Source organism: Pseudonaja textilis, chromosome 3 (assembly GCF_049901715.1).
Source record: "Pseudonaja textilis isolate UNSWEBS1 chromosome 3, rPseTex1.2, whole genome shotgun sequence".
NCBI lineage: Eukaryota > Metazoa > Chordata > Lepidosauria > Squamata > Elapidae > Pseudonaja > Pseudonaja textilis.
Window position 1 is genome coordinate 173,414,803 of NC_141992.1, and position 13,640 is coordinate 173,428,442.

Consider the following 13,640-nt stretch of genomic DNA (forward strand, 5'->3'; position numbering starts at 1 on the left):
CATCATATTATTTAGATCATTGTTTTTCATTAACATGTTTATTTGTCTGATATACAAAAATACCAGAGGTTATTTCTTTGTCCTGCTAAGACTCAGAGTCATTTTCTCTTCCTGGATGTAAGGAGCAGGTTGCCAACTAATTTTACTAGACTGTCATTTCAACAAAAAAGTAAATACTTCTTTCTTTTTATACCTCACATTCTAGTAACAACTGGTGGTAGTTCTTTGGATAGCTGGTCAAAGTTGGAGAATGTCAAAGTTGGAGAATCTTATTCAAGATTCAGAAAAGCAGAAATCACATTGATTTAGAGAAGAATTATCAGTTTATCTGTAAATGCCACTGGATGTCACTGTTGCTCATCTCTAATGAAAGCTTACAGTATAGAAAGGCAGATAGATACCTTTAGCATTAAATATTTAATATCTAGGACATATTTATGTCAAAATTTAATATCTAGGATATATTTTCATATATTTGCCTTAAATTGACAGGAAAATGTCTAATTTGGTTCCACTTTTATAATCAAAACTAGAAGTCATGTAGTCTTGCATGAGATTCAACATTCTGAACAAATGTAGTTATCAAGTATTTGTGTAATTGTATGTAAAAATGCTTTCATTATCAGAAAAGGACTTCCTTAATGGTACAATGAACAAATAATTTTGGGAGATGCATTTGCATAGATTATGTTCCCTTGTGATATAATTTAAGCTATTAATGGAACAAGCTGCTGAGCTATTTACATTTTGATAACATGTGTAAATAATTAGTCCTTAGGTATCACCTATGAAAAAAACCACATGACAGCACTATGTGAATGTGCTTTAATGGAAATGTTAAGGAATAATTTGTGATAGAGACTTGGACATATTTGCCTGCTTTGGTGGCATTTGATTAAGGGTGAATAGACTAACACATAGCATATAATTTCTGGTTAAATGAACTATGTGTCCTTATGCAATCACATCACTGCGCAGAAGAAATGAAATCTTAAAATGATTGTGGAGCCTTTCAGGAATCAATGATTATAATACAACAACAGAACATATTGCACATACAAGTCATATTAAGAAATCCTTATCTAACATCGTTTATCTAACTTCTATCTATCTATTTATTGTGTAATAAAATTTTTGTAGCACTTCATTTTTAAAAGGAAATTTTTTGTCTTCAATAAGAAAACTGCTCTTTTAACTAAGTAAATTTTTGCCTTAATCTAGAATGCCTAAGATTCTTACTAGATCATAGCTTTGAGCTTTCTTTTTCCATTAATATCAGTAGAACTACATAAATTTAGGAAGCAGTAAAATAAATTCATAATCCTTAGGCAATTCAGAATAATACTTCCAACCCAGTGTTTCTCAACCATGGGAACTTTAAGATGTGTAGACTTCAGCTGCCAGAATTCCACTGCCAGCTTCCAGGAGTTGAAGTCCACACATTTTAAAGTTCCCAAGGTTGAGAAACAGTGCTACAGTCAATTATACTATATGATGCTAAGAAATTTAAAAGAACTCGGAGGCTCAACTCGCTCCTGAGCCTGGTTCCTTTGAAAATCACTTAAGCATAATTAGTGTTATTTCTACCCAGTATCCAGGTCTGAACTTTGATTGAAAGGAATCTGGGATGTCCATCTTTAGCTTTCTCCACATGTAAAATTGCATTTAGCATAAGAAATGGTAAAATAAATATTTATGACATCCCTGGACTGAAGAAACCTCAGATTCTTTTTGCATTTATATTCCATAATTTGTCTCTTGTTGTCTTTTGCAATGTTACTTTTGTGCATTCATCAGTGATGCCTTGTATTTCCTATAACCTAAGATTAGAAGTTTGTCAAAATTAAAAACTGCAGTTCAGAAAAAGATGAATTACTTTTATGCAAAGCAGATTAGTTTGAATGCTGTTCATTACACATTGGGATGGTGGAGAAAACCCTTAATGAGTTTTATATCCTGGATTATTTGACATTCATGAAGTTACATTAATCGTTTCCATTGCACATAAATACAAAAGGATAGTATATACTTTTAACAGAATGCCTTTCTTTCTTTGAGGCTAGTATACAATGCACAATGCTTAAATGTCTAGGCTTTTATAGTAAAATCATATTGTCATATTGAACACATATATTCAATAGAATAACATCTGGAAGAAAGTATTTAAGTTGGGGACAATAAGAAATCACTAGGCATCAAAGATATTTAGAGAATGGTCTCCATGGAAAGCATATTAGCTGTATAAACTTCCAGTAGGGGAGAGAAGATTAAATAGCTATAAAATAAGACATGCTGGGTGCAAATTGCATATTAGAAATTGTGTAGCTAGGTAGCTGTACTTATCAAGGCTAGATTAGTTATTCTGCAAGGCACACTGTATCTTCAGTTATTTACATTATTATACTATGTAAATCCCAATTTTTCCATCATAACAAATGCAATCTATTGCATTCTCCACTGGATGTCTTTTAAACTCCTGGTAATTCTTAACAGTTATAAATTTATTTTCAGGTACGGATACAATATCCATCTCTTCAATTAGATGAACAAATATGTCAGCATTTCCTGATATTTACTTTTACAAGCTTATCACTTTAAACACATTCGGTTCTAGGCTACAGTTATTCCCCAAAATTCCAAATCCTAACAAACTCTAGTTAAATAGGTATACAAGGTGAAGGTGATTGGTATCATTTACACATTGCTTACATTCTGTGTGCCTTCTTATGCATGTAACTCATAGGCACTTCATCCAGGTATCCATCTAACTTTATCTTGCTTTACTTTAGAAAAAATGTATTTATTTGTTAGATTTGTTAAGATGGCCAGATTCCACAAAGTCTCTGGGACGCTTACAATGTTGCTGTATTCTTTGTCCTCAGATTGTAACTTTCCCATATTTAGCTGACATTTAATTTGTGTTGTCAACAACTTGTAAGCTGCTTATAGTCAGTTTGATTGAAGCACCATAAATCTTCAGTAAATACTGTAAATGAATAAAATAAATAAGAGTAGAAAAAACCTCCCCATAATGCTTTAAATATGTGGTAATGAAGAAAAGTTTTAAATGTGTTGTAATTGCTTTAAGAGATACTTTATAATTTATCACATGCTAGCATTCTTATTTTATGCAAATTTCAAATCCGTGAAAACCAGTGGGTTTTCAATATACATTGGCTTATGGCTGCTGACATAGAAATTGGCATTGTACACCTACTTGTCAAGTTTTGGGGGACGTAGTGGCATAGAGACTGAATGACTTAGAATAACTTTATTATCACTTTGAATGATAACTAATTGGCATACATTAAAATGAAATTTTGTTGCATACAGTTCACAAAGGGTCACCACCTCCAACATGCACTACATAAACATGACAAAATAAACACACAGTTATGCATATATCCGCATATATTATATGACACAGAGAAACAACACAGTCTAGTCTGGATGCATATGTGTACAAGGTAAGAAAAATGAATCTTGTGAGTCTACAAGATGGATGCCATAGGAAACAAAGTTATTACAGAATCTGGTAGTTCTGCTAGAAATTCTTCGAAACCTACTCTCAGAGGGAAGCAACAGAAACAGATGGGTGTGTGGGGTCTCTAACAATGCTTTGATCTCTAAGCACATAGTGCTTATAAGCAGTATCCTGAATAACAGGAAGTGAGCTTCCTATAATCTTCTTGGTTGTCCTTAGCACTCTCTGTATGGACTTTCTATCTGAGGCACTGCTGACACCAAACCAAACAGTGATGCAGTTTGTTAAAACACTCTGAATTGTGCTTCTGTAAAAAGTGGCCAGGACAGAGGGAGAAAGATGTGTTTTCCTTATCTGACACAGAAAATGCAGACGCTGGATGTGCTGAACAATTGCCAACACTCCAGGGGTTCGAGTCCAGCTCTGCAGGACAGGGTGACTTCCCATCTCTTGTTCCTAGCTCTGCCCACCTACCAGTTTGAAAGCATTGCTTGGGAGTAGATAGATAGGTACCATCATTTTGTTGGTGGGAAACTGCTGGCTGCTTTCTGCATGAACTGAAAATAATGCTGGATCTGCCTGGATGCGATTGGCAGAGGAGCAGTATAGAAAAGGGCTGTCAAACTTCTGGCTTGCGGGCTCGATGCATCATACGCTGCCCATGCCCCTGCCCAGTTTAGCAAAGGGAAAAGAAGTCCCGATACATCACATGATGCCGCCACGACGACGTGAGTTTGATGCCCCTGGTATAGAATTTTGTCAGGCTATATCACTGCTGGATAAGAAGAGTTGCAGTGTTGGAAATACCATAAATGGAACATAGTAAAAATGATGGTGATAATGCACAATTCACCACTGAAAGTATATGATGCAGGTATCAGGTTAAGATGACAACAGACATTTACACCTTGCGATGATTTATTTCTCCTGATTTAAAACAGAACAGGTATATCCTATGGCAGACAGCTTTGGGTTAGAAATACCTCTAGAATTGGCAAGAAACAAGAGTGTGGACTAAAACACTACAAAATTTACCCTCTTATGCAAAACAGTTCCTTGAGCATTTCTTTAATCTCCCTCCCCCCATTTTTTTTTACTGAAGTTGCTTTACTGCTTGAAGCCAAAATAAGTAGAGATGCCTGTTGTCTTCCATACTCAATCTTTTTTTTTTTTCTGATTTTTCTCTCCCAAGTCACAAGAAAATTCCAGGTTGTTCTTAAGGTTGTTTTTGTTCTGAGTCAGAGCTCAGCTTGACTGATTGGTTTTGTACACCAGCTTTGAAATTTACTGAGGCCTATCAGTTGTTCATCCTCAGAGCAGAGAGCCTGGGTCATCACAGCAGCCAATATGGACTAGGAGTCCGATTCTGGCCTAAGGTGATTTCTTGTCCTGGCATCTTTTCAAGCTGTTCCCTTATTGATACTTTAATCAGTGGCAAGTATATGCATGACCATATTAATATTGAACTGGTCAAGATCAGTTCAAGGTCAGTTTCTTCATAACAAGCCCTTTTTAAAGCAGCAGGAAGGGCCAGGTTCATCTTTTATGACAACATGACTGAAATCACCTTGTTTTCATTTGGCTTTCTCTGCCAATTTACCAGAGAAACTGTTGTGCCTTTTCAGCAGGTATCAAATGTGCCAAGAACAAAGTAATCTCAACTCTTTTTTCCCCCCAGAAGAGAATGTGTTAAGTAACCTACCATGTTTCAGGAAAGAAAAAAAAATCCAAGAAAACTGGATCCAGCTAAAGTTGCAGAATATGTTTAGTAGCATTGGAATTTAATGCACTGATGAATCTTTGCTATGGGCAGAAACAGGCAGTTTTGTTTTTTCTCACAGTAATGTTTTTTTTTAAAAAAATAATGGTTGGCAAGGAAACTCATGTCTAGCTGGGAACTTCCTGATTACATTAGCATAGCCCATCCCACATCGAAGAAACGCCCAGCAAAACCTCATTTTAATTCTGGATCCAGGCCAAAAGCATAAGCACTACAGTGAATATAAAGAGGAGAATGATTGCAAAGAGAGCCATAAGCTGTAATAGGACCAGGATATACTTCTCTACTAGGCTGTCTATAAAACTTTAGATACTTACAAAGTTGAAAATATACTTAGCAAACAAGCAAATGGGCTGAGTTTATCTTTTGGTCTGAAACTATAGTCTGATAGAAGCTTCACACAAATCTGGTGCCATTCCATAGAGGTGTTTTTTTTCTTCTTCACAGAAAAAAGGATTATACAAAGGGAAGGAAGAAAGTAGAAATAGAGCATGACAGGAGCAAAGAGGAAACAGGAAAATGCCCTATGGAGGAAGATCCATGCCTTTCGCTACGAGAACTTTAAACTCTGGTGTGTAAGCAGGCTGCCTCTTTTGGAGTGGGCACCACACTATTGTTGGAAAATGGACCTGCTCCCTGATATAGTTTCTGGGATGATGTTGGCAGTTCAACAAGTGACGCAAGGTACTGTGTTAAAAACTCTGTCAGTGACTTGTATTATTTAAATTGAACTGCTCTAGCCTTGAAAGTAGAAGTTCTGTTTGCCTACTTATTATTATTATTTTGAATGAAGGAGCTGGGCACCTTTCCTTTTGCAAATCTCTGTTTGCCTTGAAGCATCTCCCATTATATTTAATGGGGCTTATTTTAGAAAATTGTAATTTTAAATGGGAATAATCTCTTTTGATTGTGTTAAAAATCAAAAAAAAAATTAAAACAGTTTTATGGACTGGCTAGTGAACAAGAGTTTACCTCTATAACTTGCAAACAATGTTGATCATACATTTATGTATACACATATATACACATATGCTCGTTGTCATGGTTTATATAATAGATGGAGCTTATCTTTCCATTTCTTCTCTTCATATCTGTGCAAAGAAGTTTATCTTTGTTTTTATAAAAGGAAGGCTCACTTCAATAATCGTATATTAGGCAACCAGTTACTTAATCTTGTTAGTTTTATTTTATTTGACTGTGGTTAAAAAGCTGCATTGTGCAACATCAAAAAGAGGATTATAGATATCTAGCATTATGTCCTTTGATATAAACTTTAGCGAAAAGACATACTTTATGTTGAAATTATGCAGAAATAGTCTGTATGTGTGGGTGAATGTTGTAACACACTGTTTTATAAATATTCAGTATTTCATTCTTAATGTAGTAATTTTCCTTCTCTTCCTCAAAGTATGAAAACAATAAAATAAAGCATTATTTTGAGTGTTATGATATTCCTTTGAAAATGGTAACCTGCAAGACATAAACTTTCTGGGTATAAAAGGCCAAGGCTGTGATGCCTTATTTTTAATATCCTAAATTACCCTGTATCATCTTCTCCATAACATCTTTTCTTGGAGAACTAAACAAAGATAGGACTCCAATTCGGTTAATCACCATTGATAAGAATAATCCTTGAGTGTATGTACATGTGTGTGCATGCACATGCACACATACACACACACACCTTTTTTTGCAGGTGATAGGTAAAAAATGCTATAGTAGGTGAAGCTTTCTTACATTACGACATTTTGGGGAAATTCTGCATAGGATCACATATTAAAATGGAATATAAATCATTCAGAAAAAAAGCTATCTGATGGCTGCTTTTTTCAGATTCCCTAACAGCTTGCTTTAGTTTTCATTCATGCTTTGAAAATTATAAGCACTCCTTTAATTGAATTATTCTGCAGCTGGAATCATCCAGTTTGGGTACGTACTTGTGCTTTTGGAATAATTAGTAACATCTGCATTGGCATGATTTAAGTTGAAGGCCTTAATATTATAGTACTATAAAGAATCTTGTTCCCTGATATATTGATACAAAGAATAGCACATTAAATGGTGCTAGTAATGACATTTCAGAAGCCAACTAAAATAATGAGGTTTAAGAAAAAGGCAACATTGGTACTTATTTCTGTCCTTTCTGTGAACTTCCACAGTATTTTTACTAGTTAAAGCAGCTTTCTCCAATTTAATACTTTCCAGATGTGCTGGAACTACAATTCCCAGAATTCTCAGTCAGTGAGAAAGGCACCATAGTGTTGCAGGAAATTACGAGACTCAGACCTTGGAATCCCAAAATAAGTTGGTTTTATTTGCTCAAACAGGTTGTAAGAGATTGACAAATCAAATAAATACTAAAAAAAAAAAACCTAATAGAGAACCATGATCCAGAATGCAGGTTAATGAGCTCCTTCAGGGTATGTTTTTTCACCAATTGTAAATCTACTAACCTGCAGTACCATATGCTGGTCTGTAATAACTACTTTATGTATCTTGCCCATTAGGATATCATCAGAATCTTTTCATATGTGTTATTTATATCAAGGAACATTATATCCATATCATTATCTTGGTCTAATCAGTCTCTTGTAAAAAGAGAAGGCAATCTGACATAACTATAATTAATCAGTCTCTTGTAAAAAGAGAAGGCAATCTGACATAACCTATTATTGATAAACTCAAGCTAATTTCTGATAGTAATAATTAGATCCTTTTCTAAATGTTCATGGATGTGGTGCTTAACAATCTATCCTAGTAAATTAGCCTGTACAGAGGTTTATAATAATTGATTTGTAGTTTTCAGGTCTTCCCCTTTTTTGAATTTTAGGATTATGTTTGTTCTCCAGTTTTCTGACATCTCACTTGTTTAGAGAATTCCAGCTGGTGATTATTAGATTACACTTTCCAGTTTCCCCAATGGCTGGAGTATAATTTGTCTGTCTTTACAATTTGTATAGGGTAGCAAGGAGAGTACATTTTTATCAGTCTTGGCACAGAATGCGTAATATTTAAAAGCTAATGAACCACAATGAAAAGTTAATGTGGGAAAATGGAATTAAAATAGGTCAAACCTAATTCTCAAGTCTGCAACATAAAAGAAGTTGTTGGTAGAAATGAATCCTCTCTCCAAGAAAATTAGTAATGTTCATGGGAGCAAATGGAAAAAATACCTGTAGAAAAGCAACTTATTCATTTTGCCCCTTGACATTAAATCTCAGTGCTTCAGGTTTTCACATCTTTCTAGTCTGTCAGTGTCCCCACTTGTTCTTGCTGACAGCACTTATGTCTTAAGTAGTGTTTTCTCTGCTTGCCAGTATTTACCCCCCCAAGTCCTTTTCTGTATTAAAACAGCTCACTTTCAAGTATTTCTTACCCCATGAATCAGTGATTGATATCACCCAAATTAACTTCTGAACACAAAGAACCATAACCACCCACTATATTTCAAATCCTTTGTTTGTCTGCTGCAAATGTTGATAAGTAATCAAACACATACAATAGTTACCATTTTCCTAGGCATATGCTCTGCGAATGTAATTGGTAAAGAATTGAGATTTAAGGCATGTATTAAAGGTACTGTGAGGTGAGTTCTTTTGCTTTCCTGACAGAACTACAGAATAGAATACAAAAATTTACAGTACCTAGATGGATTCAAACTTTGGGTAGTTACAATAGTTTTGAAATAAAATGTATTGGTGCATTCATCCTTCAGCAAAATCATACATAATAAATGAAGCTATATGCCTCATGAAAATATAACACGTGCTCTTACATTTCATCTCTTGAGTTAAGATTTTTTTCAAAAAATTCCTAACTCTTCTTCCTCAGTCTCTATCCCCAGCCCCAAAACCTTTGCGTCATTTTGAGAGCTATCAACATACATACATCAGTTGATCAAAACTATTTCATAAATGCTACAAGAAGAATTTTTGATCTTGTTTATATTTGAACAGATAAATGATGCAGTAATCATATTTTTTCAATCTCTAAAGAACAAATTTTGATGCCTCTTGGTGACACTTTCCATAATCAGAGGACTAAATTAATTTGAATTTTGAACAAAATGGTTAATTCATGGAATAGAGAAAGAAAGACTGTTTCCACATATGAAAGGGTATCTTTGAAAAGGATATGAATTGGGGTATTTTAATTTGCAGTGTGCAAATAGTTGGACTTAAATATTTTAAATGAATATATTATTTTAACTTTTTATTATCATATATTATTTTACTTTTAACAAAGTAGTTTTCTCCAATTATAGTTCTCTGAACCATTTTCTTATCCAAGAAAAAATATACAAATTGTTCCAATAGAATGGTAAAGGTAAATTGTTTGAGAGATTCGTGTTGTGGCATCATTGATTGAGCTATGATTAGAGAAATAATTAATTGTATATGTTAACTTGATTGGAGTTCACTAGATTCCCAAACACTTGTTTGACCAGATATTCTGACTTGAGAATAAAATAAAATTGTTTTATATCTCTCTTTGATTTTTCTCTCAATCATCTCCAAGATTATAGGCTATAGGTGCCAGAGAGAGAAGTTTATTTTAATCCCCAGATTCCTTTGAAGCTGTTTATTTTTAATAATATATCTTATTAATATAATTTTTTAAAGTTTTCATTAGTTCCTATGCTGTTTAGTAATTTCCACTAAATTAAAAGTACTTAATCTGTGCTTTCACAATAGAATTTTCTAGCAAAAGATTTAGTCATTAACTATAGGACAGAGCCCATCAGCTTCCTAATGAAGCTCTCTATCTTTTCTTTGGATTATGGGGTTTCTTAGAAAACTAAGGAATTTAAAGGTTTCATAAGTTGACAAAGGCATTCTTTCTTGGGCCACTAATATACATTCTTGAAATGTGTACTTTAAAAAAAAATCAGAAAAATGAATCATGTGTATTCATGAGAGCTTCATTCAACCAATATGCCACTAAAACTCTACAGTTTGTCTGCATGGGGAGAAAGGATGCACTGTGAAATTTTGAATTAAATTTCCTCAAATAGATTAACTTACAGCATGTGTTTAAAATCTAGAACCCACGACTCTGGTGGAACTGAAATTTAACCAATTTTATAAAATACTTTTTACAATAAAAAATGCCACAATACATTATGATCAACTCCTGATGTTTCACTGTGATAAACAGTTCATCATGGACTACCTTCAAGGTAGATGCCTCTCTGTACCATCTCGCTGAATTTTAAAAAACTTTTCCAATGGAGGCAGTACATTCTGACATTGTTGAAGACTCTGAGGAATATGGTAAGGAAATATCTTTGAAACAATGATTGAACAAGACATGGGTTGTCTAGAAGCTTCTTGAAATTTTAGAAGGTAAGGACTAAAAAGCTGGGGCATCATTTGAGTTAAAACCGGAAAGGAATATTCTTTATAAATAGTAGCATTTTTGTTAGCACTGCTGGCTCTCTTATTCTTCAGTGTATCACCTGCAGGATGTTAGGAATGTTTACATTTTTTTGAAATTGGTTGGATTAAATATTTAACAGTGCGTTTCTATACTTGTTTATTCAAACAAAAATCCCTGTTAAATTTAATTAGATATACTCCACTGGACTCAGCCCTAGCTTAAACCGAGCTTGGTTTTAACTGGATTTTTAAAATCGATGTACTAAATGTGCACTAGGTTGTTCAGAGCTGTGGTGCCTCCCAGGTGTTTTTTATATATATATATATTGTTTAGAGGGTTAAATAGGGTCGAAATCAAAGAACCTGAGATCAAATAAGCCTCTTATTTATTTATGTATATCCCACCTTTATTATTGTTCATAAATACCTCAATCATCCTCCTGGGATGTCCCCATACCAGAGGTGGTATTCAGCAGGTTCTGACCAGTTCTGGAGAACCGGTAGCAGAAATTTTAGTAGTTCGGAGAACGGGCAAATATCACCTCTGACTGGAGATTTTACAGTATCCTTCCTCTGACATGCCCACCAAGCCACACCCACAGAACCGGTAGTAAAAAAAAATTGAATCTCACCACTGCCCCAAACCCTCTACTGACTCCCATCAAACACTACCCCAGTTCCTAGATCTTTATAGCCTTCTGGAAGTCTAAAAGGTGGGTCAATTGGGGGAAGACGTTCCACAGGATGAGATTGAATGAAGCTTCTTGGATGAGAAGCAAAACGTCTTCAAAGAAAAACCAGAAAGTCCAGTTGCCTCTTGAAAAAATACCTTTGGGACAACCATGACCTGGATCACTGAGAATCTCTATAAACATTAAGAGATTGTATATTTAAAACAAATTTAGAAGATTCCCATTGCTCCTAAATTATAGCTATTTAAGCTTTTGATTTTTTTAAAAAATCATAGAATACAAGGCCAAATTCCAGATTATAAGAATGAGTAATGTGCTCTTTAACCCTGAATGTTGTTTTAAGTAGATTTGTTGTATAAGTTAACTACAATAAGGTTGTAGTTATAACCTTGAATATGGGCAACTTGGAAGTATTTCTCTGCAAACTTCATTGGAGTTTGGTTTGGCAATTGTCCTGATTACCACAGCCTTGTTTTCTGTTGTTGCTTGTGTGCCAACTTCATTAAAATTCATTACTTGGCATTTTCTGCAATACTACAGCCAGACGTTATTTTCCTGGTTAGTGGTTAGTGATCTATCATACAGGAACCATTTTCAAACAGTGACCATAGCATGATTGACTTTGGTCTAAATTTACACCCACTAAAAGAGGATCATAATTATGGATCTCCAAAATACAATTTTAAAAAAAGCCAATTATGAATTCATAGCTGACGACTTATCATCTCTTGATTGGCACATTCTGTTCTCTATTGTAACACTACAGAAGAACATTGTCATGCCTTCTTGCTTGAACTTGAAAGAGTCATTAAACTATATATTCCATTAATAACCCCCTAAACAAAAACAAAAAAACAATTTACCCAAAATAATAACAAAACTTCAATCTAAAAAAAAATCCCTATGGTGTAAAAACAAAATTAAATACGTAACTAACTTTAAAAACCAATACAACACCTTATGCCGACAGATAAAGGCAGAATGCATCTATTACCACTGCAAGCAAGAGGAAAATCATCTACACACAAAATCCACCCATGCCTTCTATAACTTTACCTTCCACCTAGAGTCTAACAACTTACTCTCCAATAAACAATTTGGTTTCAGAAAAAAATTGTCCTGCAATTTGCAACTTGTACACTGCAAAAACACATGGACTACACTTCTCGACCAGGGTAAAGCAATAGATGTAACTTACATTGACTTCTCCAAAGCATCTGAGTCAGTGATACATGACAAACTATTATTAAAATTAAATTCTTATAGCATTTCTGGATCCCTTCACAAGTGGATTACTGCGTTCTTGACAAACAGGCAACAAATAGTAAAAATAGGAAACAACCTATCAAACCCTGCACCAGTTATCAGTGGTGTCCCACAAGGGAGTGTTTTAGGACCCACACTCTTTACACTCTATATAAATGATCTTTGTGATCACCTTATCAGCAAATGCATCCTCTTCACTGATGATGTAAAACTATTCAACACCACCATCAATGCTACCGTCCTTCAAAAAGACCTTGATTATGTGCCTGAATGGTCTAACAATTGGCAACTCCAAATATCTACCAACAAATGCTCTGTCCTACACATTGGTAAAAAAAATCTATATACCAAATACAATCTAGGCGGATATGACCTTGTTGATGACCCTCACTTTGTCAGGGACCTTGGAGTTCTCATATCGAATGATCTAAGTGCCAAAGCTCACTGCAACAGTATTGCCAAAAAGGCTTTAAGAGTTGTAAATTTAATTTTACGAAGCTTCTCCTCTGGTAATACTGTTTTGCTAACTAGAACATTCAAAACCTTTGCTAGGCCAATACTTGAATTCAGCTCTGCTGTCTGGAACCCACACTGTATATCTGACATAAATACAATTGAGCGAGTCTAGAAATATTTTACCAGAAAAGTACTACATTCCTGTGTTCACAACAGAATACCCTACAGCACCAGTCTTGAGATTCTTGGCTTAGACAACTTTGAACTACATCGACTAAGATTAAACTTAAGAATAGTCTTAGCCGTGGTTCTGTAAATCCTAGGTAAGAAATTGAAACAGATAGGTTTGTATTCTTTTTTCTTTTTCTTTTTATTGTTCCTAGTACAGTAACTGGCAAGCACAGTTAAACTGAACAAGGTTAGCACTGAAATCAATCATCTTTCAGTGTAATTTATCCCTTCACTCCACCCACCTAATCGCTGTCTGTCTCCGCCCTGCACTTGTGTCCCAATTACCCTATTAACTCTATGGTCTACATCTCATGCTAACTAAGACACGATTCCCAACTACCCCTTACTCCTCC

The 13,640-nt window shown here is 34.7% G+C and overlaps 1 protein-coding gene across 2 annotated transcripts in view; it reads left to right on the forward strand.

Moving 5' to 3' along the window:
• Window positions 1–5,482: 5,482 nt before the first annotated feature.
• Window positions 5,483–13,640, forward strand: part of SLC26A7 (solute carrier family 26 member 7) — a 51,701-nt gene continuing 43,543 nt past the window's right edge. Inside the window, exon 1 of one of the 2 annotated variants that reach the window (XM_026705985.2) lies at window positions 5,483–5,948. In XM_026705985.2, coding sequence (XP_026561770.1) covers window positions 5,756–5,948 — 193 coding nt within the window. In that variant the 5' untranslated portion in view covers window positions 5,483–5,755. The remainder of the gene's footprint in view (window positions 5,949–13,640) is intronic. The other variant, XM_026705984.2, reaches the window with a different exon arrangement.